At 43.8% G+C, this 19678-nt stretch overlaps 2 protein-coding genes across 2 annotated transcripts in view; both read left to right on the top strand. All coding sequences in view use genetic code 11, as the record gives it.

Annotated features, from left to right (window-relative positions):
• Window positions 1-1159: 1159 nt before the first annotated feature.
• Window positions 1160-9631, top strand: EGR_02784 (Brain protein 44-like protein; the record flags this gene model as incomplete). Its single annotated transcript, XM_024492033.1, has 10 exons — window positions 1160-1802; window positions 4200-4301; window positions 4901-5018; window positions 5803-5885; window positions 6275-6457; window positions 6916-7084; window positions 8112-8208; window positions 8588-8684; window positions 8833-8965; window positions 9544-9631. 10 exons carry the CDS (start codon window positions 1160-1162, stop codon window positions 9629-9631), a joined length of 1713 nt encoding a protein of 570 aa, XP_024353527.1.
• A 7470-nt stretch (window positions 9632-17101) lies between these two features.
• The window catches only part of EGR_02783 (WD repeat-containing protein), a gene marked incomplete at both ends in the record, with an annotated part of 5485 nt that continues 2908 nt past the window's right edge, over window positions 17102-19678 (top strand). The window contains 8 exons of the mRNA XM_024492032.1: window positions 17102-17162; window positions 17196-17395; window positions 17433-17569; window positions 17649-17732; window positions 17766-17865; window positions 18333-18580; window positions 18622-18795; window positions 18863-19019. Coding sequence (XP_024353526.1) covers window positions 17102-17162; window positions 17196-17395; window positions 17433-17569; window positions 17649-17732; window positions 17766-17865; window positions 18333-18580; window positions 18622-18795; window positions 18863-19019 — 1161 coding nt within the window. The remainder of the gene's footprint in view (window positions 17163-17195; window positions 17396-17432; window positions 17570-17648; window positions 17733-17765; window positions 17866-18332; window positions 18581-18621; window positions 18796-18862; window positions 19020-19678) is intronic.

Raw genomic sequence — 19678 nt, 5'->3', positions numbered from 1 at the left:
TTCGGAATGGGTTGTGATGTTTGTGCTGATGTCGGATTTCATGCTGTTGTCCCACTTATACAGTTCACCAGGGTCTGCTTTATTAATCGAGCCTCTGAAAAATAAGCACAATGTCCTGAGGCTCACTCAAAGTTGTAATAAATTAAGGTGTTGTGGAAGGACGCTAAATGCGAAGACAGGGGCATGGGGCTCCCAACCTGGCCTTTGGTCCGTGTCGCAGAGACCGAATTGCCCACTGTGTTCATCACGTGGCTAAAAATGAGGTAAAGGCATTGTGGTGAGTAGACAACTGGTTAAGCTCTTCGATGAGAGGCGGAATATTTTGGAATCACATCATAATATGGAGGGAATTACAACGCTGCCAAGTGAGTCTTTGGTCAATAAGTCAAATTTACAGTAAAAACTGGGAAGCAAAAGCCTATTTAATTTGAGTCTGTACCCTTTTGGTACAAGATTTCACCCGTCATGTAACTAACATAAAAAATGCAGGTCTTAAAATCGTGACGTTCAAAGTCTGGCATTTGCAGAAATCATGTATGTGTAATTTCATCATCGGGAATAATAAGTTATCTTGTTAGCGAGTGTTTACTTAAAGTACCATAATGTCAACTAATTGGACCTAAACGAGTTTTATGCAATCAATTAGGGCACCGCTATTTTCGGAGGCGTATGTACATCGTTATAGACATTTCTGTGCCACGGTTGCTGGTAGGGGTCTGTGTCATATACTGATAGATTTGGTTGCAGCCTGAAAATTCTGACTCGTGAATTCATTATCCATGGCAATAGCTTGATTGCACAAAAGTTAGACCAAAATATTCGCTTTGTCATCACTTAATATGACTTTGGTGATCTGTCAATTATGTGGGAATTCCGAGCTCATTTTATTTGCTTTTTATAGATGTGCTTCATGTTATTGTTGTGGTATTTTTAAAGGCCCTAAATGTGGGGTTATAAGTGGTCACTTTGACTTAGCTATCAGTATTTGAAGATGTTTATCCTAAAATATGTCAATTTTTATGGTATTCGTACATGCAAGATTTTCTGTTTATTTTTCTTTTAATTACTTTAGATGCTGGGAGATTTTGCTGCCTAGCTTGGAATCAATTTGCATCTTTTGCAATTTAAGTCGGTCATTGCTGCACCCACATCCATCGAAATGGGTATGCGTATGAGTAGTACCCGTTTCGATTCTTCAGACGTCGCCTCCGCTGAACGTCTTAGTCCTCACTCTCACCATCACCACCGATCTAGTTCTCCTACTACCGGTCCTCGCGCCAGAAGTCTTTCCCATAACCATCAGCACACGGCTGCAACAGGGTCAGCATCAACATTAGATGAACCAGGTTCCAGCTCGGGTCACCGTACACGTCGTGGTCATGGTCACACTGGACACAATGTACCTCCAATGGTGATGCTCGATCGTCTCATCGCTGACATTGAAGCCAATGGGGGTGTCATCTCTCCCGATGATCCAAGGATCATTCGGCTTCTGCAGGTGTATCGTACCTCTGCTGCAGAGAGCGGAGAGGCGAGTGGTCGTGCGCGTCCCGTATCAGTACTGGATGCGGATAGTTTGTTCGCGGGCACGGAGGGCGCATCGATGGGCAGGGGTCACCGCAGTAGAAGAAGCGGCGGTCGTCACCACTCCCCTACCGCCGTTGCCACCGCCGCTGATGATGGAGCCCTTGAGGAACGTCTCTCAGCTGTCCGACGGCAAGTGCTTCTTTCACTTACCGCCGCTTCTTCCTCCTCCCCCCATCGACGACGCCAGTGGCCAGAAAGCCTTCTCCTGCTTAGTGGTGTGTTAATTTTCTGCCCATCTGCCTTTTTTTCGTTGTGACGCGTTTAGGTCATCGCATATTCTGTTTATGTTGTAAATACACTGTCTACTTTCCTAATTAGTTGGTTCGTTTCTCGATCTGAAGTGATGCACTTATAGGTAGAATTCCCGTTTTCCTGATGAATCTTTTCGTGATAAAAATATTGCGTCTTATTTGTTAAAGCCTTTTACTCCTTGCATTTACTACAAACGGCAAAACAAATTTACCGCCTTCGTTAGAACTAATTGAAATGTACTCAGTTTGATTTGAAACTGTTTGATCATCTAGGGCTAATGAACTTCTGAATTTCACTCATTTCTCTCAAGTTGGCGTAGTTTTTCATCAGCACTTCCTACCTAACTAAGACTCAAAATGGATAAAAGGCGTCGTCTCAGACCCACACCACCCTGTAAATTTCATTAACTTTCTTTAATAACTTAAGTAAACCCTTTTTAAGTGAGTCAATTTTACTCGCTAAGCCCCTTTTTGTACTTACACTGTACTAAGTACCACTTAACTAGCGATGATTCTTTTATTTTATTCCCCGTGATTGCCACATATATCACTTTCACGTGGCTTCTTCTCCGTGGTAGTAGCCCTATACCATACCGGCGACGGCTATGAATAGACATATGGATAGATACGTACCCGGGGATGCAATGAAGCCTGAGTTTAGAAATCCTTTTTTGCTGGTTCATTCATCACTTTTCGTCCAGACTGTTTATTCCTTGTTTACGTCTTTGAGCGCTCTCATTTCTGCTTCATTTTGATTTGATACTCGCTTTGCTTTCGCAATAACCTGCATTCTGGCTTACATTCGGTAGCGGTCAGATGCATAATTCATTGCGACTTCATGACTTTTTCTCTGGCAGACAACTTACAGTGGGATCCATGCTTTCTCTAGCTGCGCATCTTCGTTCTTTGCTATCAGGAAGCACAGTGCACAGTATTTAGAGTAGCTGTCTTCCAAACTTCCCATGAACATTTTTCTTGTTTGAAACCAATCCTACTTTTTTTTCGAGAAGTCATTTTAGTTATGAGAAAACCCTTGGCCATTTGTCTGTGTTCGGTGAAGCGGCATGCAAATTTGTACCACTTACTATGTCCTCCCTTTTTTTTCGAAAATAACTCCGGTGGTTGCAGATATTCGTTGGTTTGTACCTTACTTTCATTGTGCTTATGTGGTACTTTAGTAAACTGGTTATTCAAAACCGCTCAGTGTTTATTTTGAAATAAGAAAGACACCTGTTCGTCACCCCTGCTCGTCAAATGGGGCTTCGAACTTCTTCTCCGTTGAGCAGTTGCTTTTCTTTCTCATCAACGCGCTTTTATTAGCGATCGGTGTTAATTCAAATAATTTATGTTGTTCAAATTATAAAAAGGGAACTAAGATGAGAGTGACTTATAATCTATGGTTTTTTCCTTTGTTTACGTCTTGAATTAGGTCCCTTTAGGTTTTATGTCGTTTCCCCTGTGTACGCACCTCCTTCAAGGCTGTACTGGCAGGATGGTTATTTCCAAAGAAACATTGGCTTATACTGGCCCATTATTACCTCTTCATTACTCTTCCCTCCCCACACACTATGCCTCTCATCACTCAATTTTTATCCTGGCGAATGTGATGATTGTGCACAGGGAGCGGCGCATTCGTGGTAATTAAATCGCTGGAATAGGGAAACATTGAACACAGCAAAGACACGAACTTCCCTTCTCCCCGTGGTTGAATCAATGGAAACATTTCATCACTCATCCGTAATTGGCCCAGGTCCTACGAATTTGCGAAAGTTTGGTTAGTACAAGCAATTTATTGCATCACTCAAAAGTCCTACTAGCCTCAGGAGCTGTTGGCTTTGCTGGAGCCAGCTTGTTGCAATTTCTTACCCTTCTGTCTTTGTGACCCTTGAATCTTGTTTCATCCTTTAGTTTTTAAATTCACTTGACAACTGTTTAATTCAGATGATTAAAGGTTTGATGGTATACTTTTTTACTGACAGTCTACCCAACATGGTTCCACTGCTTTTCTCATTCACCATTCTTGTGTTTGTGGGGTGTCACATGGGTGCTAGTATGCCTCAAGTGTGATCGTCAGTTGTGTACTTGCATTTAGGAAGTACGCCAATCACCATGTATGCGTGCTTTCTGGGGCTCTCGAATATTCCTTTGACGTACTTCCTCTGTCTACTGTGGGCACTGCAATATCTACCATTATCCTTATGTACTTTTGTTGGTCCTCTGCATTCCTCCTCCGCTGTGCTGTGCTGTGCTAAGTTCACTCGTGGATTTCTGCTTTTCTGTTAGAATGGGCCAGATATCTTCTGTCGGTGCTGCATATGTAATTCACTTGTATGCACTTTTTTTCGTCATTTTTTTTGCCAGGTCGTGACCGACCCTGTATTTTCTGCAAGCGCATGATCCCGCACGACGACTACGACCTTCACTATGTCATGTGTCTCACCCGCCCTCGTGTAACCTACAATGGTAAGTCGGCTCCCTTCAGACATGTTTAACTTTTAGCGAAACATCTCTCATAAACTCGGTTTAATGTTATATTTTGTCGGCGGCGATGTTAATGCCTAGTGTGGAGAAGAACTACGCGGGTAAGCCGTTGTGGCGGCGGAGAGGGGGCAGTGAGAGTGCTCTCCTGTTATTAGTAGCGGCCGCTGTCATGCAATATTTGTCCACTCGCCGACGACATGTGTAGGTGTGGTCCGTGCGCTTGACCGCTTCCTCAAATCACAAACGTACAGGAAGGGAGAATCTCTGAATTTCCAGCATTTCCGAGCCTTTGTATCTGTGTGCTACCTCTGCCCTCAGTATTTTGTTTTTTTTTCCCCCTTCAGAGGATACTCTTCAAACGGACAAAGGCGAATGTTCCATCTGCTTGGAAGACATGAAAGCAGGTGATCGAATCGCTCGGCTTCCCTGTCTTTGTATTTATCACAAGAAGTAAGTCAATTTGGCGTTGTTGCAATCATTCGTGCCACAGAGTTTACACGCACCATTGAAGTGCAGATCAGACCATCATTTTTGTGTTTCTGTATTATAGGCCTAATTTGGTGTTCTTTTTTGTATTCCAGATGCATCGATAATTGGTTCCAAAGAAAGCAGACATGTCCTGAGCACCCTGGAGACTAGTAGTGGTGGTGGTTCCCTACAAACCGTCAATATTCCGCATTCGCAGGCGCCCACACTCACGTAATTTAATTCAGTTGACCTTTTTACTCCTCCACCATTGCCTCTCTCATGGTGGTGGTGGTGGTGGTGGTGGTGAGTCCCCGTGCATTCGACTCGTTTGCTAGCCCTCTTGAAAACGTTCATACATACTTATTCAGGTGACCTTTTTTTGTTCCCTTGTTGTTGCCCTCTCGTTCTTTGAAGGCGTGGGTCCACACAGTGACGCCACGGCGGTTTGGAGACATGGTTGATCGCTAAATACACGCATACGTTCTCCTTTCCCCTCTCCTGCCCCGCTTCAACCTGACCTCTCGGCCCTAATCCGCTTTTGTGGAGGACACAATCCGTTTTCGTTGGTGCACACATAAGTCCAAATGCTTCAGTGAACACTTCTGCGTTGGGTAGAATGGGGTGATGACATCGCATACACACTCTGGCGTGTTTGTGTGTGTGACTGTTCAGTTTACAGTTCTTCTTAATCGCGTTAACATTACTCGGTTCCATTCGCATACAAGCACGCACTGCCTCCTGTCCAGCCAACTCGAGGGAGGATTTTTGGATGGAAGGGGTCAACTTTTTTGCCCTCTTTCTAGGTGTCCTCTACTCGTGCAGTACTTTAGGGGACAATTATGGTGGAGTTTCTTAACATGATGTTGACACTCTTGTTCTCCCTTAAAGTTGAAATAAGTCGTGGCAATATATTGATTTAACAGTTAAGTCAAACGGGTATTTTGATCCAAGAAGTTTTTACTTGAGCTCTGTGACACGGTACTAATACTACGCTGTTGGCCTTTGAACTCTTCAGGACATCGGCAGTATATGTTTTGTCATCCAAATCTGGTTCATCACGACCTCAGGGAGGCGCTGAATGCTGCACTGATAGCGGTGGTAAGATTCAAACCAAAGTGACAGCTGTTCTGATTTCCGTCGTTAAATACTAAGCCTTAATGTCACAGAAGAAAGACGTCTGCTGCAGAGAGAGGTTGAAAATAACGCCGACCTTTGGCACCCATCCCAGTCCCGTCTTCTGCAAGAATGCCATTAACAACTGAAGTGACACGAATGATCTAGACAACTTCAGCACGGAGCTGTCTACCGTACCCGTGTGAAGACTTCAACTTAGTGAACACACGATGCCTCCTTCTTCGCCTCTCTACTAGCTAGATGGAACCTAGATGGGCGGACAGCACTGAAATGAGAGCAAAAAAGCAATATTTGCGGTACATTTGTTCCGTAAAATTATTTCAAATCCTATCTTATTAAATAACACTCCTTAGGCCAATCTACGACTATCGATGGGCATACGAGGTACTCCGATTGTGGGGCATGGTCTGGTCTTGGGCGTTATGAAACCGGTGCATTTTCCCGTCCCCCATGCAGTTCACAAATGAGAGGAAACATAGAGTGCAGCGGAAGTAAAGAGGTCCAAGAACAGAGTCCACTTTGCGTGGACTGGTTGGGTTGGCCCATGGTATGGACCTGGTAACCTTTTCGACGCCTTCCCAGGGGGTGGTGTCAACGTTTACAAAGTTTATCAAAGTGGTCCCATGCTACAGATCGGTGAGGCCTCGATACTTCTCGGGCATTGCCTCCAGTGTGATTTTTGGATCCTCCCCCCAGATGATGCGATTGGTGCAACCAAATGTCTACAAATCTAGGTGACTGGAGAGTGCAGACTAAGATGGGGAAATTGAACCAGTCATTGGGCAGAGATCTCACCTTAAACCATTTACACTCGTGGCTCACATTTCCGAAGTATTTCATGCGGAATTAGACTCAAGCCTTCGTATTGCATATTGAATAGCAACGCCCACTCATCGAGGTGTCACAGAAACTTCACCATCTCGTCGAAGGCGTGGTTTTGTGGGTCTCACGGCAATATCAAGTTGCAGCACTGATCAAACCTTGCTGATGCCAGCTAGTGAGACAGAAATGAATCTTTCGTGCATCATCCCGTGTAACAAGAGCAAAGTTGCACAACCTCTCACATCATTTAAGCCACGCACCAGACGTAACGCCGTCTCCGGGATCATTGTACTACTCCGCTTTGCTATTTGCAACGCCGCCTTTCAGTACGGCGATTGCAGGTGGGTGCTACCACGGAGTCAAAGCGTTCGTCTGTGTTTACGACTCCATCAGCTGCAGCTGTGGCTCGGGAAGCAGCTTAAGCTTTGCCGGATCCAATAGCTCATCTGAACTCCCATTTGTTGTAATCAATGCTGCTAGTTAGCGGTTCGTTGTTAAACTGCCGCCTACATTTTGATAGTCGAGGCGGGACAATGACCAAAAACAGGGTTGGGGATGGCGCTTAACCGAAAAAGGAGCAGTGTAGCAATTTGATATTTTGTTTGGCTGTGTTCTAGACTTCGGAATCACTTCAGGTTCAGCAGCTTGCAGTTTCGCTCTGCAGCACGGCCTCAGCGCTAAAAAAGTAGCCTTCCAGCTCTCCAGCATATTAGCAATATGGGGTCTTAGATTCCAATGCGGCTTATAAAAACTTTGAGGAGGACTTGGGAAGCTAAAGCAGCGGCAAGAAAGCCATATTATTGGATTACAAAGGAGGTTCAGGAAAATGAACATGGCTGTAGCTCAGAGGGGCTGTATTATTCAGAACTGCGATCGATCAAGTATCAAACCTCTACAAGCATCACAATTATAATTAGAAATCGCTCAGGATTCTGTTATTCCCAAAGTAGATAGAATTCTGAGTCATTTGTGGAGCTTTGCATTCTAAACATGTGAAACAATACTAAAAACCCAATTAGTAAAACCGCATTTTAGTGACATTCATTTGGCAACTGAAAGAAGCACACTCAGAGCAATTCTAACTGCATTTGTGATATAGAGTAAAAAAACCCTTTAAACTAGCAAAAAAATAATTGCAGTTGTGTTAAAGGCAAGCTTTAATTATTGTTAGATTACAAAAGGTTTGCAAGTAAAATTTAAAAAAATGTATGAAAGGAACGTGCAACGAATTTTACGTTAACTGTACTTTTTGCCTTTTATAACTTTTAACATATAAAATTAAAAAAGTGTTAACAGTAGACACAGGAACCAAGCATAGGTAATTAATTAGAAATTTTGTTTTAAGGGGTCAACTGCTTTTACTTCTAGCATACTACGCCTTGCACACGCATATGGTTTTGTAATGGCTTCTCGATTGTTTCGTCGTGTGTGGAACAAGGAATTCAGGGACTATTTGTGCAGCACGGTAATTGAAATCTTTTCCATTTTGCAGCTGGGCTTGTTTGACTGTTAAAAACCCGTGTTTGCTAGCACCGTAATGCTGGTAGTGTTATTAGAATTATTTTTCACGCGATTTTAGGGAATTCTGTATGACTTTTTGTAAACTGGGTCATTTGCCTATCATGAATGTGCGTTTTAAGATCTTTTTCGCCTGTTTTTTCGTCCTGTTGACTTACTTTTTATGCTCGACACCTTTAGTGCACTTTTGGTTGTCGAATTTTCATCCTCGTCATATACATTACTGCTTTATATTTCACTGTCTTATAATTCCAAGCAAATAGAGCAGGCGGGTTTTGAACTGGTGTCACTTGCCTGTTGTTTAATGCGCATTCATTTTTTCGTAGCACTTCTGGGGTCCTGTTGCCAACTGGGGTTTGCCTTTGGCTGCACTGGGTGATCTCAAGAAAAATCCGGAGCTGATTAGCGGCAACATGACTTTTGGTAAGTGTTCTTATTAGCTAACTTACTGCTCTTGTATGACTGTCGTTAAGGCAATATTTATCTTTAGACTTGTTTTTGCCTTGCTCCCATCGTGCTGAAGTGCACATTTTACTTTACCTTGATTTATTTTAATCCTATTCCCGTTCAGCTTTACTTTGCTACTCGGCCTTATTTATGCGCTTCGCAATCCTTGTGCGACCACGCAACCTTCTTTTATTTGCTTGTCATTTCACAAACGAAACTGCTCAGGGCATTCAAGGCCTAAGATTTATCGACTACTGGTGAGTTTTTACGGTTCTTAAATAGTATGAAGATATACAATTATTATAATCTGGTTTTGCCGTCAAGTATGTGGGTGGCTGAAGGTGTAGTGTTCTAGTATTTGCTTTTAGCCTTAAATGTCACATCGCATTGTGGATTGGCGTCAGACTCTTCCTCGACAGTTGAATTTTCGCGTTTGTATATTAGTTGTTACTGCTATTGATACTTCTACTGCTTGCTTCGTTTGTCTTGCCGTGTATTCCTAGTAGGGACTGTACAATTTTCACCTTTCTCACTTCATCCTTGTTTACTGTCTCATACGCGAATTGTGTACGAGTCGTGTGATGACAAAATTTGTTTTAGATAGGGCTAAATGTCCCAATTATTCTTTGTGCCACTCGCACTCATCCTTTATTTTTTCGAAATTTTGGTGCACTTTTAAACTGCTTCTTCAAAAAATGATGTTTTATGCACTTTTGATGGCCTGTGGAAGGCTGACAAGCTTCTATTATTATTATTGAGTAAATACATACCAAGAGAAGGAGGGGATGCGTTCTGTCGATTGTCTGGTTGTTTAGTCAACTTTTCCACTTCTTAGGCATGTGAAGTCGGAAGAGCAGCGTGAGGCCATTCGAAAGAGCTTCCTTGTGCCTACGCCCGAGCTCGCATCGGAGAAAGCATCTTAATGACCGGTTTGCATGCGCCATTTTTTCTTTCTCGATAGTTATTTTCATCTTAAAAAACTGGTAGTTCTCAGTATTTTTAATGTGGCTTTTTTATCACTCAAGAATCTTGTAGTCTGAGTTTATTCCAGTGTGCTAATGAGTGGTTATTATCAATTGGGTTTCAAAATCGTCTATAGAGCTTAAAGGCAAGATAGCGGCTGCTATTCTGATTACATGGGTAAAAGCATCGTGTTTGACTATTTTTACAGGTAATCTCAAGTCGCACTTAAGTATGTCAACTCTGTGACACCATTTTGGCGCCTTGGTGAGGGCAGGTGCTCAGCTTGAGAAGTAGCGGCACCTGCTCTTGCTTCACCAAGGTGTGCGCGCACACACTGCACAGCATAAGCACACTCATGTTGGCATGAGTGGGCTTGGCGGCGCGTGGTCTGCTCATCAGATTTATCTATCGGCTACCTTTCGACCTTGGAGACCACGTCAGCTTGCATGGCTGAGCGCATACCCTCACGTTAGCAGCAGAGGAGCACTTGCCACGTGGTGCTGGATGCAGTGAGGTCATCCAATCGTGCCCTAACATCTGCCTGGAGGGTTTGTCCAATAAGTGGTTTCGTTTAACTCGTCCATGCTCAAGTCGGTGCAGGGCAAGCATGGACAGATGGTTGTACAGTATGTGCTTAATTATAGTTATTCCACGCCTACACCGGGTGAGCACGTTACGACGAGACTGTCTATTTCTCACTCTCACTGAAAGCCAAGTTTGTGGGTGTGAAGGATTGACTGGGTCGTGGCGGTGGGTGTTTTGCGTGGCGTAGTGGAGTAACTCAAGCAATAATTAGCATTTTGCAATCGCTCCGCCTTAATTAGCGAGTGGATGGGTCAATGATCGCCCGATGGAATAAATTACCCTCTAGAAGTCACATCATGCGTTTGTTAACGTTGGTTAACCAATGCTTGGCCTGTCTACCTCATGGTCTTCTCTACTGTGAGTGGACGGGGGCGCGGTCCACTGAGGTACACATGAGCACCAACACCTACCGCACCGGTGATTCCATTTCTTTGACAGTGCGCTCGCGTCTGCCAGCATGTCTGTCCCAGTGGTTTGCCCAATTTCCATTCATGTCCACATCCGCCTGTTTTGGATTGGCCTGATTTGTACAAGTCACTTGCATCTCCAACGCCTAACTTTTGGACTCACCGTGACTGCGCTCATACGCATGCTCTCGTGACGACTTTCCTGTCTAAAAGTTGGAGTAGTGTTTCTGCGATGCGAGTGCCAAATGAGGCTTGTTTAACCGATGGCAATGTACAGAATTGGAAATGATGGGTTGTAATGTATGCATGTGTGAGATAGGCAATTGTGCGCCTGATATCACCTTGGCGCATTGTCAGGTGGTTGGAGGACGCAGAATGGCCATATTTGGCCTTTGCTAGAACTCCACCCCAAATTTCTAAGTATGAGTGACATAATGCAAGTCGGTGGTATTGCAACAGAGGCCCGGTATTCGTTTGTTTGAGAGAATGTCCGTACGAATTTTTCCTGAATTCATTTGCAAAATCCGACAGCTGGTGAGCTTTTCGTCAAAGCACCAGCAAATGGTCGTGTTTGCATAGTTTCCGTCAGTACAACAAGGCCTGCAGAGAATGCAGTTTGGAATTTTGTTTCCCCTCTGTGCCTCTTTTTTATCTCGATTGCGCGTCTGTGTACGACGATGGGGTCTAACGGCCGCGGCCGCATTCCTTTTTTTCTCATTGGTTGGGAAGAGCCCGGCCTTAGTCAGCCTCCAGTTGCGGACCCTTACGTCCCTCTGGCGAGGCACTATTTTTGAAACCGAGACCTAAAATCTCTCTGTTTCACAATTGTTTTGAAATGCCTTTTTAGAAATATGTGAACTTGATTTCTTATAAATGCTAGTGAGCATATATGCCTGCACTAACACCAAGGAGTCGCGAGATTGTTGCAAATGCACAGTGCCGGCAATCAAAGGAAAGCAAACACTCACGTGATAAAGGCGAGTATTTTGGGTTGGGCTTCTATTGTTTCATTGCTTGGAACCATCTTAGTGGGTAGATTGATTTTGTGCACACAGAGAATTGTCAAAATGCCGTGATTCGTAAGAGGTTTTTGGCAGACGCTACTCCATTCTCCTATGTCGCTGAACTCGTTAGCCTGCAAAATTCCGTAGCATACGTAAGAAACATAAATACCCCCTTCTCATTTGTGAATATCGAGTGCTTAATAATTGTGGGTCTTATCCTGACGGTAGCATATGAAAGACGCCTAACATCCCTGAAAGCATCGGCACGATTGAGTACCTGCTATTCCATGATAGCGAATCCTGGCCACTACTAATAAATGATACATAAATTGTTATCACAGTAACCAATTCCACTCAAGTGTAGCGTATCGAGACTTTTCTAAAGACGGGAGAAGGTATAATACCCGGGCAGAAGGGTTCGGAGCAACCGGCATGACCCACAGGCCAGTCTATCCGGCGAAGGTGCAATGCCAGAGCGCCTAAGAGGCCTCTTTACCGAATCTGAGAGTTGGACACACAATTAGAAAATTATATAGTCCCTCAGCCCTTTTGAGCCCCGTTCCCAGCGCTCCCCTTGGTCAGCCTCCCTCGTCGACCATTACAGCGCAATCGGTGCTGTCAGGGCCGACTGCGGCAGTCATTGAATTTCCATGCAACTGGGGACGTCTCCGACTGCATAGTTTCTTATCCCCCTTGGCAAGTGAAGTGGATCTGAAGTTCCTTTCTGTTTACGAAATGGATTCGGGGGGCGGTATGGAAATGTGCCGGCCATCACACTGGCCTAAAAGCCGCTTAGAATACCGAAAGACGGAATTTAACTTACTTCCGTGGATGTGTGGTTTCGCGTCTATCCCTCTCTGCCACGGCGTTCTCACTCCAACCGCATCTGTCTGGGCTCTATCTTGCCGGTGGAGAAGTGGAGGATATAACGCGTGTCCCCCTTGTTAACACTATACAGTCGCCGTAGACAGCTCTGTCATGAACTGTTCGAAATTGTTCACGGCTGGTATTACTTCATTTGTTCGTACTTTTTCCACAGGCAATGGAATTTTGGTAGTTGGCCAGTGTAGACAACATTTTCAGCCCCTTTGTTGAGGGTCTTCACCTATTCTTCCATCTGCAGCATAGGCACTTCTTCTGTCGCACCAAGGTTTATCACCCAGCAGTAGAAATCGGGATTTTTTTCCTTTAAGATTGGGTTGGCTTTCCTCTGCTACCAGGGTAGGTGATTGAAGACAGCACCCGGGGAGAGTGTGTTGTCGACATAAGAAGGGTTGCAGTTACTCCCATGGATCGGAGGCCAGCCCGCCCACCTACTGTGCAATGGTGGATCACTGAAGCGGCCCCTTTACCACGATCGAGAGTTAAGCAAATAACCAAAATGCTGCAATTGCTACGGAGGCTTTGGATGAAAAAAGGGGGTAGGATTACAGCTTCCAGGTGGTGTTAGTGTCTTGAGATTTAACAAAACGATATTTGCTACGATTGTGCTACTTCATTTTCCCTCTCAGTGATGCACTGTTCCGCCCATCGTTTCTGTCGATGTGGTCGGAGAGCCGTGCCGCTCAGCGAAAATGCAATCTGTGCATAGTGACGAGATTGAGCGGTTATGAATCACTACACGTCAGTCGGGAGGTCTCTAGCGCTATGCAAGATTGATTCGGCACGTTTATCAGTTTTCATTAGGAGAGCACCCAAATTACTTTGAGATTAATGCCGGACCGCCTACTAGACGCAGTTTCGACCCTGACTGAACCCCAAAAAATGTGGATCTCTGCACTACTCTGCTAACCAACTTCTTGGAGACACGCTATCTCGTCAGACGGGGTGACATTTACCGAAGACCTTACAAAGCGAGCGGAGACTTGATATAACGCTGACCAATCTGATGGTACTCTGTAGTTTCCTGGGCGTGGCAGGTTACTACAGGCAACTTGTCAGAGGTCTTCCTAAGCTCGTAAGCCCGCTGCGTAAACTGAGGGAAAGGAATTTCAAACGGAAGAAAGAGCACGATGAGGCGCCGATTTTAGCATAACTGAGCTTGGACTAATGAGTCTCACAATTTGTACTGGATGCTGACACTAGCGATGCAGCCGCGGACGGTATGTTCTCACAGAAAACAAAGAAGGAAGGGGAGTACGTCATCGCCTTCGCAAGTAACAAACTCAACAACAAAATGAGACTGCTGATAGGCATGTTTGTAGGAGTTGGAACGATAGGATTTCACAGTGCTGTACAGGAAGGGAAATACACAGTAATGTGTATACCCTGTCTCGCAGACCATTCTCTACAGAAACAGGTGATGTTGCAGTTGGTACTATGCTCTTAAGCGGGTCCACTTAACATCATAGGAAAGAGCGAACGGAATACCGGTTCCGTGACGGCTCCGGTATACGAGCGGTGCCTTAGATCCTCTTGCAAACTCACATCAAAAAGATGACCTTGAGGAGCAAAGCAGCCAGAGAAGCATGACAGAAACTCTACTTAGAGGATGAGATCTCATGGTTCCAAGATGGTGTTAGAGCTCCTAAGCTAATTGGAGCAAGCAACTGGGCCATGTGGACGAAGAGAGGATGCTAGACGCCTCAAGTATCAGGCACGGGTAGCTTTTGCTTACCTTAGACGTACTTGGTTTCCGTTAAACCTGCGCTACTTCAAGGGGCCTCACCTCACAGCAATCGTACCACTCCAACCCATACTCACAGGCTTCCTGGAGGAGAGAGAATGTCTTGCCATCAAGGGACCTATACCACCCACCGCGAGGGGAAACCGACATTCTGCTCATGGTAGACTACTTCATGATAGTGGTCGGGGAAGAACTCATGAACATTCAAGGCGTTGAAACGGTAGCTTGGGTTTTCCTCAATCACTGCATTTTTCAACACAGACCATCCAAAACAAGATATAGCGATTAAGGCGCTAAAATCAAATGTTACCCTTTGTTGAACTACACAAAACCGTTTTCGATCCCAATAGCACGTAAGACGCCTGAACATCCACAAGGTAATGGACAGGTGGAACGAAGGAATCGCGCTCTGACTGAACTGCTGAAGGCTTTCACTGAAAATGCACAACCAAAAGACTAAGATTTAAGCCTTGGATGATACCTCCTTGCGTTCGGTACGATCTGCAGTCCATACATCAACTGGTTCAAGATGCTCACAGGTTGTGAAATGAGAGTACCGTGCGAAATTTTCTTGCCAAACACGAAAGTGGCACCCCACACTGACTCAGTGTTTACTGCGACTGAATTAAGGGCTGAGACAATATTCAAACGTCATACGTGAACTTCTACGACTGGCATGTGTCAAGCAGAAGAAATATTATGACAACACAGTCAGACTAACGTCTATCAAGTAGGAGGCCAAATACAGCTATGTAGGTAGATCCCACTGCCTGGAGCTTAGCCCAAGTTTTACCATCCATTGAGCAAAGGATGCATTCCGATTGATGAACGTCATCTTATTAACAAACTACCTCGCCTGCAGCACACAACTCCATACTCAACCAATCACCACAGCAGGATACTCTCGTAAAAAGGAACACCTTCGGTCGGATAAGAAGATGAAGTTCGAGTATTAACAGAAGAAGGAAGACTACTTGAAATTGAGATATGCAGATATCACTCATAAAGGGACCATCTGGGACGGTGCTTGAAAGATGAGTAGACTATACAATGCATGCCTGTTTAAATACGCCTTTTGGGCGGGGAGCGTTCACTGAATGCGAATCTCGCGACGATACGGACGTCATCCACCCCCAAGGAAGAAGTGTACACTGAAACAGCATAACACTGATCGCTGTGCCTCGTTCATGAATGTCCCAACTTAATCACTCTACTCAGTCAAGGAAATAAAAGCCGAAGTGGGAGCCTATCACGCAACCTAGTTGGAATTTAGTGCCCTTACCAAACCTTATTTGCGAAACATTTTGTCTGTTTCGATCCACGATAGGAAGAACGCGTTACAATTAGGTGTGGAAATAAAACTCTTAGTTTTAAACTCATTTGATTATCAAATGGTGGTATGGTTGCATACCATATTTCAATAAACAGTACAGTTTAGGAGGAATTTTAATTGATCATGTTTAGTATGGTCTGTGCCCGAATTCAAACAACCCTTTTTGGGCTTAAATCCATAGATGCGCAGATATGATATGCTTTGTATCAGGGTCCCAGGGTTCTTAAGGTTAGGCCCTCACATTTTAAGCCTAGGTTATACGATGGTGGTTTATCCCTTAGTATTTGTGAGGCGCCACTTTAAAACTCTTGAATTTGCCTTCTTGTACCTTGCTGGGTGGGCTAGCCTTTGGGCCATGCCAGTAGGCCAATCACCTTCTCTGTGCTGAACATATATTCTGCCCAAGTACTGTGCCTTCTTTCGTCTTCAGGGAAGTCTCGGGACGCTACAATCAAATATGATGCAACGTGTATGGTGGCTGATAAAATGCCAAAGTTATATTGTGACTCTTTGATTTGAGACGAAAGCATTTATTCGCCTTCAAAATGCAAGGTCAAAGGACCTCTTCATGATAGTGGGCCACACTGTGCCCGCATCCCAGATGTTAAAAATTTCTATAATAAGCCACGTAATGAGTGTTAAGTTAAAATCTATTAGATCCAACAATACAGTCACACGAGTAAAGCTAACACACTTACCGTCTTAAGAAACAAAGGAAATGTTCCATTGAAGTGCATACTACTGTATTGTAAAGTCCCGAGACTCCCTGAAGACGAAAGAAGACACAATACTCGGGCAGAATATATATATTCAGCACGGAGAAGGCGTCTGAGCTATTGGCATGGCACAAAAGGCCAGCCCACCCAGCGAGGTATAAGGGGACTAATTCAAAGTACAAACGTGGCGCCTCACCAGAATCGGGGGTTAAACTACCATCGAACTGCGGTATAACGCCAGAGTTGAATGTTTCTCGAATTCACAATAATTTATTCAATTCAAGCGAATCTGGATTCACAATCTCGGCATCCTATAACAACAAATACCGAAAAAAATCTTGGAGAAGAAAGTCAAAATAAGCTACTAGTGCTTTTGAAAGGAAGTTTAGTGAATAAATCATTGCATGCAAGTTATTTGGACTATGCATCTACAAGTCACATGCTGCACCCATTTGAACCATAAATTTGTACTTACTTAGTTCTTCAGTCCTCTTTTTAAGGCTTTTAAGTTCCCTTGAACTTGGACTATGCTAGAAACTTATCCATTTCGTTTTGTTTAAATACGAAGATTTCGCCCTCATAACCTCTGTTACTATTAAATAGGGAATCGCAACTTTATAAGTGCCTGGTGATAAGTGGTGTATTTTGAATGTAAAATAAAACCGTTCTGGTAGATATCGGTGCGCTAAAATTTATTGCCGCTAAAAGTTAACACAAATCTACTCTGAAAACCCTCCAATATTCGGCTCCAAGTCCGTAATGTCTGCCGAGCACCTTGGCTATGAGCAGATCAACCTAAGAGGAGTTATTGGATTCAATGGTTTGATATAAATAGCATTATTTAAATTTAAAGGCTCTGTTGAAGATTGCTTGCACGTTCACCCAGACCGCCAGAATTTCGTTTATGCTTTGGGATGTGCAGTAGTAATTGAAGATTTAAACAGCCGAAAACAAAATTTATTGCAAGGGCACACAAGCAATGTCGTATGCTTAGCTGTTTCACGTGACGGATGTTACGTGGCCTCTGGGCAAATCACTCATATGGGTTATAAGGTTTCAGTGCATTACGGTATATAATGGTATTCTGTAGGCTGATATAATATTGTGGGATTATGCCGAAAAGCGGGAGAGAGCACGCTTCGTATTGCATAATGTTAAGGTCCAGGCGTTAGCATTTTCTCCGAATTCCAAATATTTGGCTAGTATTGGTGGACAGGATGACGGGAGGTATGTAAAGCTAACTACACTTATCGGGATGTAGTGTCGTTTTATGGTCGATATCCAATAATGCCGCAATTTGTGGTAGTCCTGCGCAGTTGATGAATGCGGGGATAACCAGAGCGCTTGCCTATGCAAATCTTTCTGATGACATGTTTTTCACCGGAGGAGAGTAAGTGCCGTCCATAAAATGCATTATTAAAAGCTCAATTTTACGAATCTGGAGAGCAGATGTACCAAATAGAAAAATTCGTCCAACTGATTGCAATTTTCGCCAATACAAACGAACAATTACAAAAGTGGTTGTAGGTTATGTCCCTCTACTTTCTTATTTTATAGTTTTATTCACTTTCTTGCACTATTCTTGCATTTACATTTAACCATAATTTAAGTACGCACTTGAACACAGGTGATGAAAAGTAGTCTTACTACACTTCGCCCATACTAAACTCTCCATAATCTTATAAAAATTTGTCGTTTATTTGCGGCATATTTATCAACAACTAGATAACCTTATTAAAGAATACTTTCTAGCTACCACTCTGCGGAACTAACTACAACCGCTTATACGGATATGCAATCCTGGATTTATTTAATGCAACTCTTAGAACTAGGATTGGGGTTTTTACGATCGTTTGACCTTTTGGACCTAATGAATCTAAGAAACCACTAACGAAATTTTCTCAATATAGAAGCACAACACTGGCCTTTTTGCACCGTTATTTTGTAAACTAAAATATTGTATTTATCAGTACGTCGTCTATGGCTGTAGCCCAACAATCAAGACGAAATGCTCTTCTGTGCCACAACGTCTGGTGATATCTTAGCGGTACGAATAAGTTCCGCCTTGGTGCAGCTAGTTTTTCCAGAAAGAGACAAATTCAGTTTGGGCATTACCTCCCTCTGCTTTGTCGACGACACCTCCCTCATAATTGGAACTGGTGAGGGAATAGTGCAAATGCTAAGCGTTGGACACAGAATTAATAGAATGAACTGTGAAATGACGCTCCAAAAGACACAGTAAGTGATGTTCTTCTCCCCAAACTTGCTTGCGGTTGCAGACTGAAACGTTCGGTGATGGGCACTGTGACGGCTATAACATTGCGAGGCGAGGGCCACCAATTCTTCGTCGGAACGGACAAAAGTCACATCTATCGCTTTGATGGCTCGACCTTCGAGCACGAGCTCATTAATTCTTGTCATTATTCCCCGATCAATGATATCAAATTCCCCGAGTATGTTTATTACCTGATGCAACTGCTTTTTCAAACACCTCCTCACGGTTGTGATTCCTTCACCTAGAAACTGCTCCGATTTGTTTGTGACGAGCTCCTTTGAGGATATCCGAGTCTTTCACACGCCCAGTCAACAGGAGCTGTTGCGAATCAACATTCCCAACCTGGTCTGCTTTAGCATTGACATCGTGAAAGACGGAACTGCTGTAATTTCTGGTGAATTGGTTTGATGGTTTTATGCATCCAGGAGTTGTGTTTTCCTCTCTTACACATAGCAATGATAGTAGTATTTTTACGGGTTTGTGCGCTAGTTCAAATTTGCACCTTCGTAAACGCTTCTATAATTGACCCGATGGGATGCCCAGGCCTTTCAAATAGATCATACACTGCATAAATGCTTTTGATGCTTCATAAACCCATTTTAATTTGTTTTCTACTATCTTTTGAATGCACTGTGCATCTACTGAAAAAAGAAACAAAGTTCGTGTACCACTAAAATGCCTCCGGATGCTCCGCAATCATAGTTGTGCTTACTACCGCAGGTTAGGACGACAGTGGAGCTCATTGAAAAACGCGTCGATGCGTGCATCTACCACCCACCAGTGGGTAATAAACGGTCTACAAGCTCTCTGGTGTTGATTATTCATGTTATGACATGATTTAACACCACTGCAAGTTTTAACAACAGCGCGTGGTACTGATTAAAATACAAAATTTTTTATTTTGGACAGGTCAAATGACTGCCCTGGTAACTCCATCGTGTTCTCAATAGTGTGTGCACTAGTTAAGTGACTCCCGACATCATAGTTGTGGTTTTACTTGCTACTACAGGATGGGACGACAGCAGGATCCGCGCTTTCTACCCGGAGACGGGTAGGCTGAT

This window comes from Echinococcus granulosus (assembly GCF_000524195.1).
Source record: "Echinococcus granulosus chromosome Unknown EG_S00013, whole genome shotgun sequence".
In the NCBI taxonomy this organism is placed as follows: Eukaryota; Metazoa; Platyhelminthes; class Cestoda; order Cyclophyllidea; family Taeniidae; genus Echinococcus; species Echinococcus granulosus.
Note: the sequence above shows the minus strand (reverse complement) of the source record. Positions and strands in the feature narration are given on the sequence as shown.